The sequence below is a fragment of the Stigmatopora argus genome, chromosome 20 (genome assembly GCF_051989625.1).
Source record: "Stigmatopora argus isolate UIUO_Sarg chromosome 20, RoL_Sarg_1.0, whole genome shotgun sequence".
NCBI classification, from domain to species: domain Eukaryota; kingdom Metazoa; phylum Chordata; class Actinopteri; order Syngnathiformes; family Syngnathidae; genus Stigmatopora; species Stigmatopora argus.
The window spans coordinates 1,707,630-1,727,326 of NC_135406.1; the positions used below are offsets into that span (position 1 = coordinate 1,707,630).

The 19,697-nt window shown below is 53.2% G+C and overlaps 3 protein-coding genes across 5 annotated transcripts; 2 read left to right on the forward strand and 1 right to left on the reverse strand.

Annotated features, from left to right (window-relative positions):
* Positions 1-2,995: 2,995 nt before the first annotated feature.
* On the reverse strand, positions 2,996-6,035 carry rnf150b (ring finger protein 150b). The gene is made up of 6 exons (XM_077589303.1): positions 4,995-6,035; positions 4,649-4,899; positions 4,424-4,578; positions 4,230-4,326; positions 3,917-4,157; positions 2,996-3,840 (listed from the first exon to the last, which is right to left on the reverse strand). The coding sequence occupies exons 1-6, from the start codon at positions 5,449-5,451 to the stop codon at positions 3,722-3,724; spliced, it is 1,320 nt and encodes a 439-aa protein (XP_077445429.1). The 5' UTR covers positions 5,452-6,035; the 3' UTR covers positions 2,996-3,721.
* On the forward strand, positions 5,611-13,344 carry sh3tc1 (SH3 domain and tetratricopeptide repeats 1). 3 transcript variants are annotated; one of them, XM_077589291.1, is made up of 19 exons: positions 5,611-5,991; positions 6,479-6,528; positions 6,661-6,729; positions 6,964-7,094; positions 7,341-7,446; positions 7,527-7,667; positions 7,739-7,937; positions 8,012-8,088; positions 8,182-8,377; positions 8,443-8,573; positions 8,774-8,812; positions 8,892-10,160; positions 10,230-10,370; positions 10,441-10,659; positions 10,751-10,931; positions 11,013-11,163; positions 11,221-11,343; positions 11,471-11,881; positions 11,940-13,344. In XM_077589291.1, the coding sequence occupies exons 2-19, from the start codon at positions 6,498-6,500 to the stop codon at positions 12,165-12,167; spliced, it is 3,843 nt and encodes a 1,280-aa protein (XP_077445417.1). In that variant the 5' UTR covers positions 5,611-5,991; positions 6,479-6,497; the 3' UTR covers positions 12,168-13,344. The 3 variants fall into 3 exon arrangements, 2 of the variants coding, with proteins under 2 accessions (XP_077445417.1, XP_077445418.1); XR_013297373.1 differs by lacking the exon at positions 11,940-13,344 and having other exon boundaries at positions 11,225-11,343; positions 11,471-11,618; XM_077589292.1 differs by lacking the exons at positions 11,471-11,881; positions 11,940-13,344 and having other exon boundaries at positions 11,225-11,385.
* Positions 13,345-13,723: 379 nt separating this feature from the next.
* Positions 13,724-19,630, forward strand: ache (acetylcholinesterase (Yt blood group)). Its single transcript, XM_077589302.1, has 10 exons — positions 13,724-13,960; positions 14,823-14,892; positions 15,031-15,481; positions 15,547-15,770; positions 15,838-16,098; positions 16,202-16,424; positions 16,502-16,702; positions 16,769-16,958; positions 17,024-17,202; positions 17,691-19,630. The coding sequence occupies exons 3-10, from the start codon at positions 15,070-15,072 to the stop codon at positions 17,810-17,812; spliced, it is 1,812 nt and encodes a 603-aa protein (XP_077445428.1). The 5' UTR covers positions 13,724-13,960; positions 14,823-14,892; positions 15,031-15,069; the 3' UTR covers positions 17,813-19,630.
* Positions 19,631-19,697: the final 67 nt, after the last annotated feature.

A 19,697-nucleotide genomic window follows, 5' to 3' on the forward strand; every position in this document is an offset into this window, starting at 1 on the left:
AGACAGAAGAACAAATATGGCGACGCAGACGAAGACAGAACACCAAAGATGGCGACGCAGACGAAGACAAGAACAAAGATGAAGACAGACGAATATAGAAGACAGACGAATACAGAAGACAGACGACCGAAGATGAAGACAGACGAATATAGAAGACAGACGAATACAGAAGACAGACGACCGAAGATGAAGACAAAGACCGAAGATGAAGACAAAGACCGAAGATGAAGACAAAGACCGAAGATGAAGATGAAGACAAAGACCGAAGATGAAGACAAAGACCGAAGATGAAGATGAAGATGAAGACAAAGACCGAAAATGAAGATGAAGACAAAGACCGAAGAAGACAAAGACTGAAGATGGCGACGCAGACGAAGACAGGAGACCGTAAGTCCAAAGCCGCTTAAAAGGTAAGACCAAAGAGGATGCAGCTTAAGAGGTAAGTCCTTAGGGGGCGACGCAGACGAAGACAAAAGACCAAAGATGGCGACGCAGACGAAGACAGAAGACCAAAGATGGCGACGCAGACGAAGACAGAAGAACAAATATGGCTACGCAGACGAAGACAGAAGACCAAAGATGGCGACGCAGACGAAGACAGAAGAACAAAGATGAAGACAGACGAATATAGAAGACAGACGAATACAGAAGACCCAAGATGAAGACAGACGAATATAGAAGACAGACGAATACAGAAGACCCAAGATGAAGACAGACGAATATAGAAGACAGACGAATACAGAAGACCCAAGATGAAGACAGACGAATATAGAAGACAGACGAATACAGAAGACCCAAGATGAAGACAGACGAATATAGAAGACAGACGAATACAGAAGACAGACGTCCGAAGATGAAGACAAAGACCGAAGATGAAGACAAAGACCGAAAATGAAGATGAAGACAAAGACCGAAGAAGACAAAGACTGAAGATGGCGACGCAGACGAAGACAGGAGACCGTAAGTCCAAAGCCGCTTAAAAGGTAAGACCAAAGAGGACGCAGCTTAAGAGGTAAGTCCTTAGGGGGCGACGCAGACAAAGACAGAAGACCAAAGATGGCGACGCAGACAAAGACAGAAGAACAAATATGGCGACGCAGACGAAGACAGAAGACCAAAGATGACGACGCAGACCAAGACAGAAGAACAAATATGGCGACGCAGACGAAGACAGAAGAACAAAGATGAAGACAGACGAATATAGAAGACAGACGAATACAGAAGACCCAAGATGAAGACAGACGAATATAGAAGACAGACAAATACAGAAGACAGACGACCAAAGATGAAGACAAAGACCGAAGATGAAGATGAAGACAAAGACCGAAGATGAAGATGAAGACAAAGACCGAAGATGAAGACAAAGACCGAAGATGAAGACAAAGACCGAAGATGAAGATGAAGACAAAGACCGAAAATGAAGATGAAGACAAAGACCGAAGAAGACAAAGACTGAAGATGGCGACGCAGACGAAGACAGGAGACCGTAAGTCCAAAGCCGCTTAAAAGGTAAGACCAAAGAGGACGCAGCTTAAGAGGTAAGTCCTTAGGGGGCGACGCAGACGAAGACAGAAGACCAAAGATGGCGACGCAGACGAAGACAAGACCAAAGATGGCGACGCAGACGAAGACAGAAGAACAAATATGGCGACGCAGACGAAGACAAGAACAAAAATGAAGACAGACGAATATAGAAGACAGACGAATACAGAAGACCCAAGATGAAGACAGACGAATATAGAAGACAGACGAATACAGAAGACAGACGACCGAAGATGAAGACAAAGACCGAAGATGAAGACAAAGACTGAAGATGGCGACGCAGACGGCGACCGAAGACCAAAGAGTCCAATGCAGCTTAAGAGGTAAGACCAAAGGGCGACGCATCTTAAGAGGTAAAACTGAAGGAGGCGACGCGGACGAAGACTGAAGACCAAGGAGGGCGTCCAACCCATGTTTACTCTGAAATTTGGCCAGCCCCCTTCCTGATCGATTCGGGTCGGATGTGAAGCGTCGCCTGCGATGGCCAAAGAGCATCATTGTGAAATAACTTCAAATCTGTTCACGTGAAAATTTTGTGAATGGAATGTTTATCTGTGCTAAACACCGATTATTCACGCCAAAGTATTTTGTCTTGTTCCCTAACCTAGGCAAGATCTGTTCATTGTGGAAGACCCTAATGGAGTCCTGGACATTACATCAAGTTAAGTATATCACTTACAATTTCCCTAATACTTAGATCTCTTTCATTTGTGTCTTAAAATCACCCTTTGTAGATGAGGGCTGGAAGACGAGCCTTGAAGGAGGCGTCAAACATTTAGCCACGCCGCCGTCGGCGCTCGACGTCCGACCTTTTTCGACTCTATCATTTAGCCAGCCCCCTCCCGGTCTACAGGTCGTACGTCGAGCGCCGCCCACGGTTTCCCAATAGCACTCTTGTTAAATGAAGTCAAAATCGGTACACGTGAGGAATTTTTGGGGGCTGATTTTGGCGTCCAAGTGAAAGGGAAGTCTTTCTACCTGTGCTAAATGTAGCTCATTCTGCTAATGTTTTTTTGTCTCACTCCCTCACCTAAGCACGACGCCTCGGCTGCGGGATGGGAAGATCCAAGCCCGCCGGTGGGAGTGATTAGAAGTATTCCGACTGTATTTTTGCAAGTACTTTGCTTCACCTGGTTCGTTTCCGTCTTTCCTGCCCGGAGACCGACAACGACGAACCGTCGCTTCATCTGTCCGGAAGGTGACCAAAATTGGTGGCTCAAATGGGTGAGGTTTTTTTTGTGCGCAAGATACTTGGTCTGGTCACCCAGCAAAGCAGCCGTTTGTCCTTTTGTACAATTCCAAGTGCTTTTATTTTTGTTATTTGTCGCCAAATAAACTGAGTAATATTTTAGACCTCTCCCACTCAATGCTTGGTCAGTTATTAAGGTATCTTCTTAATATTACAAATGTATTGATACCCGACTGTCTCATTCTTAAATTAGGTCACCTGAAGTGGAAGTAGCATCTCTGCACTGATGTTTTTTAATGGTAAAGGTAGAAGAAGGGGAACAAAGTCAATACTTTGAACACGACAGAAAAGTTTAACTAGAACAGCATTCACAAAATAAAACGCGTCATTGCCACGTTTTACAGCCACTGAGTGCCAAATGAAACAAAGAGCGGTTTTAAGGAAGGAAACTTGACGCGTTGAAATTTTGACAAGAAAATTCAAAGTTTGCCAATTCATTTGCTGCCAGAAAACAAGACCAGTGAAAAACATCCTCACGTTTCTGACGCTAAACACTGCAAAATGTCAACCTTTCCTTTCGGACACCCGTAAAAGACGAGCAAGCGTTTTGGGCATTACAAAAATAAACATCTCCTCTGGTAGCAAAATAGATGACCATTTCTCTCTTTCTTTCTCTGGCTTAGTTGTCACTCTCTTTCATCGGGAAAAGAAAAACGTCCAGCCAAATATTGATTGTCAAGGCCGTCGCGGTCTTTGACTTCTGAGGTCTTCGTCTTGCTTCGTATTTTGGTGACGGTGGAAGAAAGCGCAGTTCTGTTCAACACTCAGATGGCTCAAGTGGGTCCAGACGTCTGGTAAGTCGCCGAGCGATTGGGGAACACCGGGCACGACTAAAGTCCACGGTTTCCCTCCGGGAAGAGGAAAGTCTGGACCGAAAACCACGGCGGAAGATGTGCCAAACTCTAAGAAGCTCCTCCTCATCATGCCACTTTAAGATTTGTCGCCCATCTGCGAAGCTAGAACGGATGCCTCCTCATCGGAAAGCCCCGTTTCCACGGCGATCACCAGCGAAGCCACCGAGACGCTGCCAGGCGACGGACGGAGCTCACCTGCGGGACACAATGCCGGACCTTCAATTTCGTCTGAAACTGCTCGGGGCCCGCCCCGCGTTCCACGCAAGCTCACCCGTGCCTGGGTCGGGACCGGCCGTCACGGCACCGTCCCGCAGGTTGTCCGGGGGGTCCCGGTAGTCCTGCGGGAGTCCCATTCGTCGCACGCCGGGGTCCAGAACCATGTCGTAGCCCGCCTCGCCCAGCGAGCCGTCACCCGCTCCGGAAACGGCGCCTTCCAGCGCCAGGGGTACCGCCGCGCCACCCAGGGCCAGGTCGTAGTCTAGCGGCAGCTCGTCCAGGCAGTCGCCGTTCAACTGGGGAGGGATAAACCGGAGACCGTGATGGCAGTCTAGAAAAATGAACCCCCGGCCCGCCCGTGTACTCACGGCAATACCCAGCGCCTTCAGAATGTTCATCTTGCACATGGGACACGTACGATGGTCCAGGAGCCACGGGTCCACGCAGCTCTTGTGGAACAAATGTCTTCGAGGACAGGATCAGTCGGTCAGTCGCCGCCACCCATCTTTTCAGGGAGCAGCTCGCGAGCCCCGCCCTCGCAAGATCCGGCGGGGAGACGTACCTGCACGGCAGGACACGGACTACGTCGTTGGGCTTGTAGCCTTCGATGCACACGGCGCAGTTGTCAAAGTCGGCCTCGGTCTCGCGGTCGCCCCTTCGGAGGCTGCGCACCTGGAGCTTGCTGATGGCCTTCTTGGCGGCGTCGCCGAGGCGGCGCTGCGCGAGCAAAATTCAGTCCCCCGCACGGCGAAGAGGAAACACGCGAGAGATTCCCGACCCTCGGTACCTGATTGCGATCACGGGCATTGGCGTATCGGAACCTCTGGATGTAGTAGAAGACGAGCCAGGCCAGCGAGATGATCATGAGCACAATGAAGGAGATGGACACGAACACCACCGAGGTCCTGCTCACGTACTTCTGCAGGTTCTTGGTGCCGATGGTGATGCTCATGGTGACCGTCACGTTGCGCTCCAGCAGCGACACCACTTGGCGACCTTTGGGCTCTGGGATCATGATGGCCACCACCTCGCCCGTACCTGAGAGAAGTTAGGAGAACGTCCGGAGGTCAGGGACGGCGAGACGGAGGGACGGCGAGTTGGCGAGACGGAGGGACGGCGCTCCTCGGCCATACCGGGGTGCGGCATGGTGATGGTGTCGTTGGCGTCGGCCGAGCCCACGTTGAAGATGACCACGGCCGAGGCGTTGCGCTCAGCGGCGTGCCGGATCTTGTCCCGGTAGGTGCAGTTGCCGCGGGCGATGAGCGCCACCCAGGCCCCCCCGATGGGGGGAACCCCGAAGCCGGTGTTGGGGTCGCAGGCCTGGCGGTCGTTCGGCGCGGCGGGCAGGACCACCACCCCCTTGGCGTCCCTCTTGGGCGAGTGCTCCCCGTAGCGGCCGCATTCGCTCTTGTCACTCCGCAGCGACCTGGTGGCGGGCTCCACGTAGCTGATGTTGACAAAGGCCGTGTACCACTCCTCCCGTTCGGCCACGGTGAAGTCCAGGCACAGCAAGTGGACGAAGCAGAAGGACAGCAGCCACGTCGAGAGGGCCAGGCTGCGGCAGGCCGCCGCCACCGAGCACGGAGCCATGAAGGTAGGGCGGGAGCACCGGGGGATGGCAGGACCGACCGGAGGACCGCAGCACCGAGGCGCCGCCTACTGCTCCATTCGGGCCGGTAAGGACGCTAGACGCTAGACTGGAGCGACCCCGTCCGTCCTTCCGCTTTTTATGTCGTTCGCTCTGTCCTTTTCAGCTTTGTATTATGGGAACCCCAGACGGCCGGCCGCTACCCAACCCCCATCTGCGGCCGTTTCCCCCCAAATCAACACGGGGGAGGATCCAGTCCCGATTCCGAAGCCGACCCCGGCGAAAGACGCGCGACAGAACGACGAGTCGATCGGGGAAAAAAAGCTTCTTAAATTGTCGACGCCATTGAAGCTGTTTTTATTTTGACTGAGCCCGACCTTCTGTCAAGTCGCGGTGCGGCAGGAAAGCTTGGTCCTGGTCGCGTCAAAAGAAAGGCGAAGAGGACATCCGACAGAAAAGCTTCTTCTCAAGAAGTGAAGAAGAAATCGCAGCGGTGAAGTTATTTGGCTGTCCAAACTGTGCACGCACGCAATTTCAATCAGGTACTATCAACCCTCACAAAAACCTACACTTGTCCGATTTTATTTTGAAATTCAATTCGACTATCCGGCTTTTATCTTCTATCAACTCCTAGACTGCGACCCCCAGTGGTCTAAAATATAAATAACTTTTGTCTTTTTCTTTTTTGCTGGGTTTATTTGCTCTATGAGTGATGATTGACCAGGGTCGGTATTGCCACGGCACTGAACATGTTAATATAATGTATCAGCATAACTAGTCAGTAGGAAAATATATGTAAGGCAGCCAGGCAAGGAAGTGAAATGGAGTCGTGAAGTTTCAAAGTAAGAGTCGCATCTAAAAAATTTTTTTTGCAAGATTCCTAATTAAATATGGAACAATGCATTCCTCAGAATAGATTCACCATGTGTGAGATTGAACTTTTTTCACGTCACTGCATTTTATTTTGAAGAGTTGCAAGGCTGACACTTGTTTCCTCCCCAAAAATGCTGATGTGTGTCATCACACCAGGGCTTTGCGTGCCACAACAATGGACAAAATCGGACGACACGACAAACTTGGTAAGAACTTTGATTTATTCTGTCAATCGAGGACAGTTTTCAACTTTTTCAGAGCCAGCTGCGGCTCCCAAGCCGCACGTGGCTCTTCTCCTCTTTCACGATTCCTTCCTCTGGTCTCCTTGCTTCTCCCAGGTTCCGTTTTTTCCGGAGATGGCTGGACCGATCTGAAGAGAAGGTCTGAGGAGAAACACCATCTAACAGGTGACTAAAAATGAATAAATAAATAAAAACGTTCAGAACACACCAAAGAAATTGAATTGGATCAAAGTTGGGGAGAGCAAAAAAGAAAAAGTTCATAGAAATTCTGTCATGTGAGTCCGTTTATCCATTCACCTTCTCAAGTCAATCATTAACTGCCATTGACGGCGATAGACTTCCAATTTCAACAAACGGACGCCGTCGATGGCAGATGAATCCTGTGTCTTGTTTTCCCAGCTCTGCCCGTGCGCCTGGACGTGGTCACGGGTGTCGAGCGACTTCCTGCGAGCGAGCCGTTGCAGGAAATGCTGCGAGGGAAACTGCGCATTCAGCAGGCCCACAGCGCTCCACTCGCCGCCCTGTTGATGGCAAGTCTCCAGTCTTGAACTCCTTCGCCGCCAGAACAAAAATATATTCAACGCAGGCGTTGATCAGAAGTAGACGTCCGTTTGGTTTCGCTAATGTTAGCCAAAGCGGTGAAGTAGCAACACGTTGACCTAACTGATGCCTGGAAATGTTTTCATGGGAGTCCGCTTGGAACCAAAATGGATGGGCGCAATGTATAAGACCTGCAACTAATCAAATCAAAAACTGACTTATTAAATTTCATTCAGGAGGCGTCTTCTCACCTGGTGGCTATCGATAGCGAAGACCAAGTCATTTTTCTGAGCTTCAAAACATTGGAAGAAGTGTGGAAGTTCACAACCTATGACGCCTTGGGTAAATTGACAATACGGCCGCCACCAAATTTCCACCCGTCTTGGACTTTAGAAACCAGGTATCTGATTTGAATTCATCAGGTCTGCTCGGTCATTTCATGGAGCGTCTGTTGTTCGACCCAAAGACGTGGCTCCTCGCCTCGGAAGAACATCTGGGAATCAACGTTTCCGTCCCGCAGGACCAGTTTCCACTTCTCTACACGCGCGTTCTCCTGCGAGAAGGTAGGCGGAGCTAGCGGGAAGGGCCGACGTTTGCCTTAAAAGACGCCAACGGAGGCGTGCACCGTCGTCAGGGTCGCTGTTTGCGCGTTGCGCCACCAGCCAGATGTTCGACGGCCGCACCTCTGGAGGAGATCTTCACCTGGAGCCGGGCGACGTGGCGCTCTTCCAACCGCCCCTCCTCGACTCGGGCTGGACCGTTCTCCGCCTAGCCGACGGGGCTAGAGGCACCGCCGCCGAACCTGCCTTGGAGCCCCTGGCGCCCTTTCACCAGTGAGGCCTTAGCGACGACGTTTAGCGCATCGCGAGAGACCCGGGAAGAACGCTGCGACCTGGTCCGTGTGCAGGTGGTTCCTCAAGTCTTGTGCGGAGAGCGTCTTGCTTGGAGATGGGATGTCGACATGGGACTTCCCACTACACTTTGGTGAGGTGGCAGGAGGACATGGTGTGGGGGGCTCGGGCTTAGTTGGATGAGCTGGAGGATTTTTTAAGATCATCGTTTCCTGTACCTTTTCAGCCACGGGGACATGTTCGGTGAAGACGCAGTACGACGCGGAAAGTCCGGACGAGCTGAGCTTGGTACCCGGGGACAGCGTCGCCGTCGTGGGACGGCTGGTGTCCTGCCACGGCTGGTTCTTGGGCGAGAAGGAGGACACCAAGGAAGTGGGCCTGGTCAGGACGAGCCAGGTGGAACCATCTAGCGACGCCCACGAGTGAGTGCCACGGCCAAAGGTTTGGCGACCGCGGAGCGCCAATCGCCGTCTCGTTGTTCGTCCAGTTCCGGAGATGTTCTTCTCCACGAGGAAGAATTGAGCTTCGTCGCTCTCCGTGAGGACCACGTCTTGGAGGAAGCGCTGACCTTGCTCCAGAGGATGTCTCAACGTCAAACTGGAAGCAACTACAAACTAGGTCAATCACTTTTTGTCATGTCACAGAGACGTCAAGTAGGACTGATGAATGGGATGTTTTTTTTCCCCCGCAATGCTTATTTTGGCCACGCGAGGGCAGTACAGGTATTGTGCTGTGGAGCTGAAAAATAATCTAGGCCTGTGATGTGCAGCAAAACATGATGACTGAAGATGAAGTGTGTGCTCTTTGTCTCAACCCAGATGTGTTTGGCCTTCAAGACTCTGAGTGGACTCAGTGGAGTAAGTCCTCCCAGACCAGTTCTTGCATGGACAGAATTCTGAGAGCCATTCCCGTCACGGTTTTTTTTAACTTTTGCAGGAGAACCTCCGACGACACTTGAACCGGCCGTCGAGGAAAATACGGAGCGTGCTGGGCCGAGGACACGCGAGGGTGCGACTGACTCCGCCGAAGACCGACCCGCGAACCTCGATCCTCGTTTCGACTTTCATCCGCCTGAAGATGGGCAACTCTTGGAGAACGTCTCTTCGCTCCTGTCACTTTTGGAAGCACGGGATTTCAGAGAACACTTTAGAGTCCTTTACACGCAAAGTCCCAAACTTCTGTCCTCGTCGGTCTTCGGCGGGCGCTGGCGGGAGGACGAGTTGATTTCCTTTCTGTCCACGGCTAGGGAAACGGCTCGAAAGAAAGGCTTCTCGTGGGCCCAGACTCGTTTGTGCTTCCTCTTGGGCAAGTTCTGCGCCACCCAGACCAAGTTGAGCCAGGCCCGCGTTTATTTTGAGGAGGCTCTGGGCGTCCCTCGCATCACTTTTGAGGATCTCCGGCTGCTGGCGGGCATTTATTCCGAGCTGGCCGCCATTTATCTTTTACAGAAGAATGCGGAGAGCTTCTACGGCGCGGCCCAGCGACTCGTGGCCTTGTTGATGGGAACGCCGTACTGCCTGGAATGCGTCGGGGAAAGTTGGGTTCTGGAATACGCCCTGAAGAAAGCAATTGTGTCTCAAAACGTCATGGCCGAGGCCCGAGCTTGTTATCTTCTGGCCATGCATCATTGGACTCGTGAAGAACGCAGGAAAGCCGTCCCCTACCTGGAGAGGTTCCTTGTTCTTGGCGCCGGAGCTCAGTCGAAGGTGTCCTGCGGCGAAGTATCTCTAACCCTGGCGAGGCTGTGTAAGGAAGCGGGCCTGCCCTATCTGAGCGTTAGCTCGGCCGGAAAAGCCTGGCGCCATCCTTCCGCCACGTTGACGCACTGCCTCGCCAGCCTTCTCCTGGTTTTGGACCCCGCCACGGGGAAGGAGTCCTTCCCGGCTCACTTGGCTCCATGTTTGCACCGCTGCCTTTCTTTGACCGACAGCCAAGCGGCGCCACGCCACACCTCGGCGTTGAAGCGCCATCTGACCGTTTGCCTTTCATGGCTCTTTTCCCAGCACGGGATGCTCGGCCGCGCCGTCCGACTGATGCGCCTTCTCGTGGACGGCGCGCCTTCGCCGACGACCGCGGAGGGACGGGAGAGCTCCCTCGTCTGGCTGGCGTGGCTCCACATCCGGGACGGTCAACCGACGGTGGGGCTTCGCGTCTTGGACTCGGTCTTGGCCGATCTGCCGGAGCGCCGCGCCACGCCGCTGCAAGGTTTGTATGTTTTGGGACTCCGTCTTAGACTGTTGCGGTCGGTCAATTTTCCACCTGCTCGCCGTCTAGGGCTGGTGCTCAACATGCGCGGCGTGGCTCTCAGGGGCACGGGGGACCTTCGCGGGGCGTCGCAGAGCTACCTCGCCGCGGCGGATGTCTGTCAGTCGCACCGAGACGTCCCCAACCTGGCCGTCGTTCACGCCAATCTCGGTATTGGTTTTACCGAAGAACCTTGGCGCCATCCTGCCAAATGACTCAGCACTCACTTCTGCTCCGAAAGGCCTGCTGTGTCTCAAGGCTGGGGCGAAAAGACTGGCGCGGGAGCACCTGACGAAGGCGGTCCGGCTCTTCTCGGCGCGAGCCGAAGGCTACGAGACGAGCTTCGTCGCCACGCTGCTGGAGCTGGGACAACAATGCGTGAACCAACGACAGGTGCATTACGGGAAAGGCTGCTACGAGTGGGCTTTGCTACTGGCCATCAACTCCGAACTCCACGAGTGTAAGGAGCTCACATCGTATCTGCAATAAGAGGTCGGACCTCATTCGGGAATATGTTGCCTCCGATGGCCTTCTGCGTCAACGGATCGCAGGCCAGCTGAGCGCACTGGGACATCTGTGTCACTTGTACGAGCGGGAGAGTCCGGACCAGGCCCACCGTCTCATCTACGGCCTGCGGCGGGTCCGTCTGCTTCAGGCAACGCCAGACCGGGAACAGGAAGGTGAGGCGCTGGAGTCCGTCAGCCAGCTCTTCCTCTCGCTGGCCACGCACGGGTAAGAAAAGGTCCACGCTGTGACCGGGCCTGGAAATGGGCCACAAACCCCAGGATTTCTGTCCAAATCATTGACTTCCAGGGCCTACCGCACCGCTCTGGAGCACACCAAGAGCAGCCTGGCCATTTTCATCGACCTGGGCCACAGAGAGAAGGAGGCGTACGGGTGGTTGCGGGCCGCCAAGATCTACCACCTCCTGGGCCAGGTGGAACTCGTGGACCTTTACGTGCAGGTGCGACCGCGGTCGGGCAGTTCGCGCCCGCTGGGTTTTATCTCACCCGTCTGTCAGGCAGCTCAAGACGTCGCTCTGAGCACCGGAGACGCCGAGTTCACCTTGAAGCTCCTGGAGGCCGCCGGAGATATCTTCTTTGACAGCGGACGCCACCAAGACAAGGCCATGGTCCATTACAGGGTACGCTGGATCTCCAGACCCTCTGAAATAACCCAGTGGATGCGAGTAGTTCCCACGTTCTAAATCCTTCTGACGTGACTTAGAGACCTTTTGAACGTACTCGTACAAAGGTAAGCTTTTAACGCAGGATCGCGCGCTACCCATCGCGGTGAGAATCGGCGCTTCGTCCAGCCGGCTGAGGTTGTGCAACAAGCTGACGCAAGTCCTGCTCGCCCTCCGGCTGTACGCCGAAGCCGTGACGTTCGCTCGCGCCGCGCTGGAAATCAGCATCGCCTCGGGTGAGAAACGGGTCTCGGTTAGCAGTTCACGGATTCGTGCCGACGTCCCTTTGGATTCTCTAGGGGAGCGCCTGAACGAGCGAGTGGCCCACCACCGCCTGGCGTGCGCGTACCGGCGCTTGGGCCAGTGCGAGCTGGCCGAGCACTACTTCCTGAAAACCTTGAGCCTCTGCCCGGCTCCTCTGCAGTTCGACGAGGAAGCGCTCTACTACGTCAGAGTCTACCGGACCCTCGGGGACATCCTCTTCTACGATCTCAAGGTAAAGAGGTCTATCCTTAAAACAAAAAGTTGGGGAAGACTTATCCTGCTGTCTCCAGGAACCGTTTGACGCGGCGGGCTACTACCATTTGGCGCTGGCGGCAGCCATGGACGTGGGGAGCAAGAAGTGGCAGCTGCTCCTGTGCACCCGCCTCGCCGCCCTCTACCACAACTTCTTGCTGGACCGCCACCTTTCGCTCTTCTTTTACAAGAAGTCCAGAAGCCTGGCCTCGGAACTCAACGCCAGGAGGAGCAACGTGGCGGCCAGCGGCGCCATCGGTTACTAGAGGGGGTCCACCAATCGGCGTTGTCCTGGCCCGGGAAGCCGATCTTTGGTCAATTGTGGCACCACTGAAGGTATCAAAGAAATTCTTCGCCAACGTAGAGACGGGAAGGAACGGCGCCTTGGGTTTGAGGAGATGCTAAAAATATCCGGCAGACCAAGCGAGGCGATGGCGCGGCTGACATATTTAGAGCGCCTACTTATTTTAGTGCCCAACAATATTATATTTAGCTGCCGTTTGCGACGTGTGGAAATGGAAAGCGAGCCGGTGCAGCCCCCAAATCTTCAGGAAGTGACCAAATGGACTGGAAAGGATGGTTACCAAGTTAGCGGTGGAAGGAACGGCGAGATGGATGACGTCTTGCGCCCGGTCGCCGTTGCTGCAGTTGCAATTAGATAAGAGGTCTGCGTCAGCAGTCAGCGGCAATGTTGTTAGAGAAGAATTGCGAGCCAGGCTGACGTGTCCAACGCGGCTTGGACGCTCGCTTGTACAAAACAAGTAGCGGAAAATTTTCAAGCGGGAGAGCTAATCACTCAATTTCAACGGATGAATCAGCATTTTTGACCAATGACCGTGCAACATTTTGCAATCAACCCGTTATTTTTTGCCGTAGCGATCTATGTATCGTTAACTCGTTCGCTGCCATTGACGGCGTTACGATTAAAAGATGAAGCGCAAACTCTGATTGACAAGTGATGAATGCTAGAAACACAATTTCCATTTTCCCTGCTCGCGTGTCTTGGTGCGCGTGCGTGTCCTTTAATGGAGCTCAGGGAAGGAGGCCAGTTGGACTTGACGGCACTTAAATTGATTAAAATCTGTCCACCGCAGTGCATCGCCGCCATCCGTGGCGTCGTTCCCGTCTCCTTCGACCAAAGGCAGTCGAAACGAGTTTACGACAAGGTTGACTTGGTGGTAATTGTGTTGTTTTTGATGAGCAGAACGCATGTGACAAATTTTGTTTTTTGACTTTGCGGGACACGTGTGTGTGTGTGTGATTATCTTAATCATATTTTTAGAATACATGAAAAATGTGTGGATAATGTGACAGCTCCACTTTAAAACTCGCTAGAATATAATCTACATCATAATATAATGTAATATAATGACAATAAAAGCTTTCAATTCAAATGTAACGTTTACATGGTTGTGTGGAAAAAAACAGGTTATCATATTTTCTTTAGGCAAAAAAAGCAATAAAATGACTTGATGAATAATATTTTTGCCATATATTGAATTGAATTGAACTGAATGCTTTTATTGTCATTATACAAGTATAATGACATTTAAAGCTTCACCACAAATAACAACAAACAAACAAATAATCAATAAATATGAATAATATATCATAACTAAATCATCAATAAATAAGCAAGGCACTCTACTGGAGAGCTAGATGTAAAGATCGAAGTGTGGGGGTATTGAAAGGTAAGAAAAATGGAGCAAAATCGAGTTATTTGGGAGTCTAATCTTTGTTGTTTATCGAATAGCACTGACGCAAGATGGCCGAAAAGCGCTCGCGTTGAAGTTGACGCGAGACTTGGGAAGCGAGCCACCTCCCTCCTCCCCTGCGTCGTCGTCCTTCGTGCTGCTGCTGCTGTTGCCACCGCCGCTGGATGTAAGACCGAACTCGAACCAGCACCAGCACCGCTACTCGGACGAGCAACCCGACCACTTTGGTCCACAGAGCTCCGAGTCGGAAGCCCACCATTCGAGCGAGAAGAAGGAGGAGGAGGAGGAGCAGGAAGAGCAGGAGCAGACGCCTCTTGCGCGTCTCTCGCCTCCAGGAAAGCCAGGTAGGTCGGACGCCAAGTCGCCGAATTCGACGATCCCGCTCGTCGGCTCCGAACCTCGTCCACCCAAACGACGCGCGACCCCCGTTTTTTGCAACATCCTCCGTAGCCATGGTAACCGGATCACGCCGAGCTCCAGCTTCGCGCGTGGGGTGACGGAACCGCGTTTGGCTCTTTTTCCATCCTCGGCCAAGAACGAGTTTTACGACTGGCATAGACGTCCAATCTAGGACCACTAGTCCCGAAACTCCCAAAAAGAGCCATTTGAGTTAAATTAGCGTTTATTTGATGATAATCTGGATAATTCTTCATTCAAAACAAGAATACCCCTGGCTCGTTAATCCATAGATCTCCTAATAAAAGCCCCCCCAGATGAGTATTACTTGGGATTTGGACGTGGAAACATATGAACTGACCCCGGCCCCCTGCCCGTAAATTCAATCCTCCTGTGAACTTCATACACAAATTCCTGGGTCTAATTTGAGAAGTGACACACTTTCTTTCCACTCCGCGTCCCCCTACGACTGCCCCCCACCTCCGTACCCCCAACGCCAATCCGCCGTAAACAATCGCGCCGCGTGGAGTACTTTGCCCGCGGCGACAAAGGCGACGCTATTCCGGCACCTGTCCGCTATTTATATTTTGCGATGTATGGTTGCCGTGGAGACAACATTAACATCAGGGCCAAGTGTGCGTGTGGAACATTCCTGTTCCGTTATCCGGGTGAGCCGTTTTAGCCAAGTTGCCACCTCGCGTGTCGTACCAAATTGTTAGATTGATGACGCTTTGCCTTAATTGAATTCTGGCCGCGGGACAACGAGTTTATTTGGAGTCACTTGCGGTTTATTTTGGGTTTTTTTTCCAGGCCGCTTCCTTCTTGTTTTGAGGACCTTTCTGGACGCGCCTGGCGTGTTCGCCTTGAGGACGCTTTCCCGGTCTGATTTATTTTTCCACGTCCGATCGGTTCTTCGAGGCTCTCGTCGACCTCCGATCCAATTACGGTGTCTCCTCCCCTTCCTCCTCCTCCTCCTCCTCTTCCTCCTCCTCCTGCTCCTCCTCCTGCCCGTCCCCAGTTCTGAGGAGAATCAAAGCGCTGCCTCTCAGTCGTCGCCATGTGGAGCGCCGTCGTCCTCTTCTCCGTCCTCGTTCTCGGCGTGTCGTCCCAGAGCGAGGCGGACCTCACCGTCATGACCCGCGCCGGCCTGGTCCACGGCGTCCACACGCCGGTGCTGGAACGGGGCCACGTCACCGCCTTCCTGGGAATCCCCTTCGCCGAACCGCCCCTGGGGAATCGGCGTTTCCGCCCGGCGGAGCCCCAGCGTCCCTGGAAGGGGGTCTACGACGCCCATCACTACCCCAACGCCTGCTTCCAGTTCGTGGACACCACCTTCCCCGGTTTCATGGGCAGCGAGATGTGGAACCCCAACAGGGAGATGAACGAGGACTGTCTCTACCTCAACGTGTGGGTGCCCCCGTCGCCCAGACCTCACAATCTCACCGTCATGGTTTGGATCTACGGTGGAGGTAGGTAGGCCAAACGTCGCCCAAGCGTCCAATGTATTCTTCTCAACTTTTGCCTTTTTGGGCAGGATTCTACAGCGGTTCTTCCTCCTTGGACGTGTACGACGGCCGTTACCTGGCGTATAGCGAAACGGTCATTGTGGTCTCCATGAACTACCGCATCGGGGCCTTCGGTTTCTTGGCGCTGGACGGCTCCTCGGAGGCCCCCGGCAACGTTGGCCTCCTGGACCAGAGGATGGCCTTGCAGTGGGTCCAAGACAACATCCACAGCTTTGGGGGGAACCCAAAACAGGTTCTTTTCATCGCCGGCCGACGGGTCGTTTGGCCGGGGCTCACTGGCCTACCCCGCCCCAAAAAAGGTGACCATCTTCGGGGAGAGCGCCGGCGGCGCCTCGGTGGGATTCCACCTGCTGTCTCCGGACAGCCGGCCCGTCTTCACCAGAGCCATCCTCCAGAGCGGCGTCCCCAACACCCCCTGGGCCACCGTCAGTCCGGCGGAGGCGCGCAGGCGGGCCATGCAGCTGGCCAAACTGGTGGGCTGCAACGGGGGGAATGACACCGAGATCGTGGACTGCCTCCGTGGCAAAACGCCTCACGAACTCATCGATCAGGAGTTTCAGGTAACGACCGCCGGACCGGAGCCGTGGAAAGCCACGGACGCCCCCGATTAGACGTAAAAGTGGGGTATCCTCTGGTGCGGGTCGACGGCATTTCTGCCAACAGGTCCTCCCTTGGATGTCCATCTTTCGCTTTTCTTTCGTCCCCGTCGTGGACGGCGACTTCGTGCCCGACACGCCGGAGGCCATGCTCAACTCGGGCAACTTTAAGGACACTCAGGTCCTGCTGGGGGTCAACCAGGACGAAGGCACCTACTTCTTGCTGTACGGCGCTCCCGGCTTCAGCAAGGACAACGACAGCCTCATCTCCAGAGGGGACTTCCTGGAAGGTGAAGCTCGCTCGCCGGCGTGCCGGCCGTCCGGGTCCGTTGACACGCCCCCCCCCCCCCCCCCCCGCCTCTTTCAGGCGCCAAGCTGAGCGTCCCCCACGCCAACGACATCGGCCTGGAGGCGGTGGTGCTGCAGTACACCGACTGGATGGACGAGAACAACGGAGCCAAGAACCGCGACGCTTTGGACGACATCGTGGGTGATCACAATGTCATCTGCCCCCTGGCTTTCTTTGCCCGCGCCTTCGCCCAGCACAACGCTCTCAAACCCAATGCAGGTACCGTCGACCGCGCCCCCCACCCACTGCGCACAGCTTCAGTCGCCGTTTGTCCTCCCTGATCAGGGGTGTTTCTCTACCTATTTGACCACCGGGCGTCCAACCTACCCTGGCCCGAGTGGATGGGCGTGATCCACGGCTACGAGATCGAGTTTGTGTTTGGCCTTCCCTTGGAGAAGAGGTTCAACTACACCCAGGACGAGGAGAAACTCAGTCGACGCACCATGAGATACTGGGCCAACTTTGCGCGATCCGGGTAAGGCCAGCTCGCCGCCGCGCGGAAATCGACGCCGCCCCTAACCGTCCCGCCCGGGTCCTTAGCAACCCCAACGTCAACGTGGACGGGACGGTGGAGAGCCGGAAGCGCTGGCCGCAGTTCACCGTGGCCGAACAGAAGTACGTGGCGCTCAACACGGAGCCGGTCAAGGTTCACCGGGGTCTCCGGAACCAGATGTGCGCTTTCTGGAACCACTTCCTGCCGCGCCTCCTCAACATCACCGGTGAGAGTAACGGCCATCGAAATCTTTGATCGGTCTAGGGCAGGGGTGTCAAACCGGTCCTTAAAGGGGCCGCAGTGGGTCCAGGTTTTCATTCCAACTGAACAAGAGGATACCTTTTGTAATCAGTTGAAAGTCAAGCGCTGCTTATTTTAGAAGACACCTCATTGGTTAAACTGTCAGAACTGGATGGGTTGGAACAAAGACCAGGACCCGCTGCTGCCCCCTGTGGAATCGCTTTGCACACGGATTCCACGAAGGGCCAAGTGGGTGCAGGTTTTCCACCCAACTGAAACAGCTCGGACACTTTGACCAATGAGGTTTCTGCTGGAATAAGCAGCACCTGAGCGCAATCAACTGATTACAGTTGTACATAAGCGAACAGATTGGTGAACAGACCTGCAGCCACATGGTCCTTTCTGGGATCAGTTTGAGACCGTTGGTAGAGCGTCAAGACCGTAACCCTAAGACTAACACTAACCCGTCACCAGACAACATCGACGAGGCTGAACGCCAGTGGAAGGTGGAGTTCCACCGCTGGTCGTCCTACATGATGCACTGGAAGAGCCAGTTCGACCATTACAGCAAGCAGGAACGCTGCGCCGACCTCTGAAGACGGAGATCGATCGGGCAAGCCAATTTCCTCCATAGCTGCTAGCAAGTCCATTGAACAAAACGCTCTTACATTGTACATCCCTATCTATTATTTTTGAATGATTCAAATTATTTATTGACTATTTATAGAAATATTTAAATAGTATATATATATATATATATACGTGTTGTGTGTGTGTGTAAAGGAAGTGAATGGCTATGGAGGGAACTTAACGCTTTCCAGTCTTGCGCTTTTATGATTTCTTAACACGTCGCATCAGGGTTTGAGTGTCGTTCGTCACCGCGCTCGTTTTTTGGTCCACGTAAAGCGGCCATCTTGTATTGCTCTTTGTCGGAATGTGTCCTTAGCGTACTAGCTTTGCCACCCCGTCCCAAAAAGCATCTTGAGAAGTACGGAGGGCGTGCACGATCAAATCAAATGTATAGGGTTCCTTTGGACGTCTAACGCCGTCAATGGCTGTAAAAAAAATGGATGACAATGCGTTAAGCGCTTCTGGCCAATTACGTTACATTCAGGTGAAAAATTCAAATGCTATCCGTGTAACACGAGTGGAAATGAAGGGAGGAGCTTCATTCCGTCTGCCATTTTGTGGCAACGTCTTTTTGAGGGGTGTAGAGTTGAGGTGCCGAAACAGTGGGCTATTTCCCGCCCGGGTGGGTGACGCAATTCGCAAAGTCCACGGCGTGCTTTGCTTCTCCGCGTCCAACCTCCCTCCGTCCCAGCTCTCTTTTCTCGTTAGCCTAATGGACGCCGAGTAATTCACTCGGCGGCGGGCTAATGCGACAGCGCCTGGGCTCGGTCAGCCAGAAAAGGGAGGGAGGGGGGAGAGAGGGGGAGGGATGCAAGGGACTCAGGCGGGGGACGCCAAGATGAAAAGACACAATAACAGCCTTGCGTAACACACGAGCGCCTTGGAAGCTTGAACTCTCTCGGGCGTTTGCATCGTTTTTTGTCCTTTTTTCGGGCAATTTGCCAGACCGCCAAAATAAAATGAAACCTCCCCCAGCCTTCATGAGCAAGAACTGCTTCATTTTTGTTGGTGGGACTCCACTCGATCATGTTAATCGTGGAATTATGTTAATATTAACTCAAAAGGTTGGTTAATGGTTTTAAATGCGTCTTGACATCAGAGCCACCAAAGAAGTGAAACCTCATTTTGGCTCAATTAGAGTGTGATACTTGTGTACTACAATACTGCGTATACTACTATTTATGCTACCTAGCTAACATTAAAAGTGTATTATGGCTTTATTTCAGTATTTTATGCTGGTCCTCGCAGTAAAAATGGCAATGGTTGCCCAGCCACAGTGGAAAAAAACCGACATTTTGACCGCCATTGTCGTTCGGGAGGGAGAACAGGAGCGATCGGGGTATGACGAGGCAACTAAGGTCAAAACATTTGCATTAAAATGTGTCATTAACTGCTTCGGTCATGAAGTTTCAGTCAGTTAAAGCATGAAATGTACGAAAAGCCACGTTCCGGTGTCCACGTAGATGTCGTGGGTGCAACAAAAGAGCCCGCTGTCCGTGCATGTTGCCCTTTACCCTCCGAGGCCACGCCCCCTCGTCCGTCCGTGCATGTCCTCCAGACCGCCACCTCTGACGACTGACCCCCACGTTTGCAATAAGAAACGGATTAGCCGTCGTCCATGCGGCGCGCCGGCCATGACCAGGTTTCCGAAGCAATAGGAGCGGCACGTTGGCGACGCCGGCGGCCGCCGCAAATGTGCAAGTTTTCTGTCGCTTCTCTTGTGTATCTTGAATGCTGACTTGTAGCAAAACCTAAAATAAAGTTATCCTCCTGCTTCTGTCCAACTCTCGTGATTCGCAGTTGGCTACGTAAATCTCAGTTTTACTTACGGACTAAAAAAATGTCTGCTTT

Excerpts from the sequence above, each read along its gene's own strand:
- rnf150b (XM_077589303.1), bottom strand. The coding sequence starts at position 5,451 with ATGGCTCCGTGCTCGGTGGCGGCGGCCTGCCGCAGCCTGGCCCTCTCG. Across the intron at positions 4,900-4,994 it reads CATCACCATGCCGCACCCCG|GTACGGGCGAGGTGGTGGCC; the intron begins GTATGGCCGAGG and ends AACTTCTCTCAG. Across the intron at positions 4,579-4,648 it reads ATGCCCGTGATCGCAATCAG|CGCCGCCTCGGCGACGCCGC; the intron begins GTACCGAGGGTC and ends TTGCTCGCGCAG.
- sh3tc1 (XM_077589291.1), top strand. The coding sequence starts at position 6,498 with ATGGACAAAATCGGACGACACGACAAACTTG. Across the intron at positions 8,378-8,442 it reads CCATCTAGCGACGCCCACGA|TTCCGGAGATGTTCTTCTCC; the intron begins GTGAGTGCCACG and ends TTGTTCGTCCAG. Across the intron at positions 8,813-8,891 it reads CTCTGAGTGGACTCAGTGGA|GAGAACCTCCGACGACACTT; the intron begins GTAAGTCCTCCC and ends TAACTTTTGCAG.
- ache (XM_077589302.1), top strand. The coding sequence starts at position 15,070 with ATGTGGAGCGCCGTCGTCCTCTTCTCCGTCCTCGTTCTCGGCGTGTCG. Across the intron at positions 16,425-16,501 it reads CAGAGGGGACTTCCTGGAAG|GCGCCAAGCTGAGCGTCCCC; the intron begins GTGAAGCTCGCT and ends CGCCTCTTTCAG. Across the intron at positions 16,959-17,023 it reads GCCAACTTTGCGCGATCCGG|CAACCCCAACGTCAACGTGG; the intron begins GTAAGGCCAGCT and ends CCGGGTCCTTAG.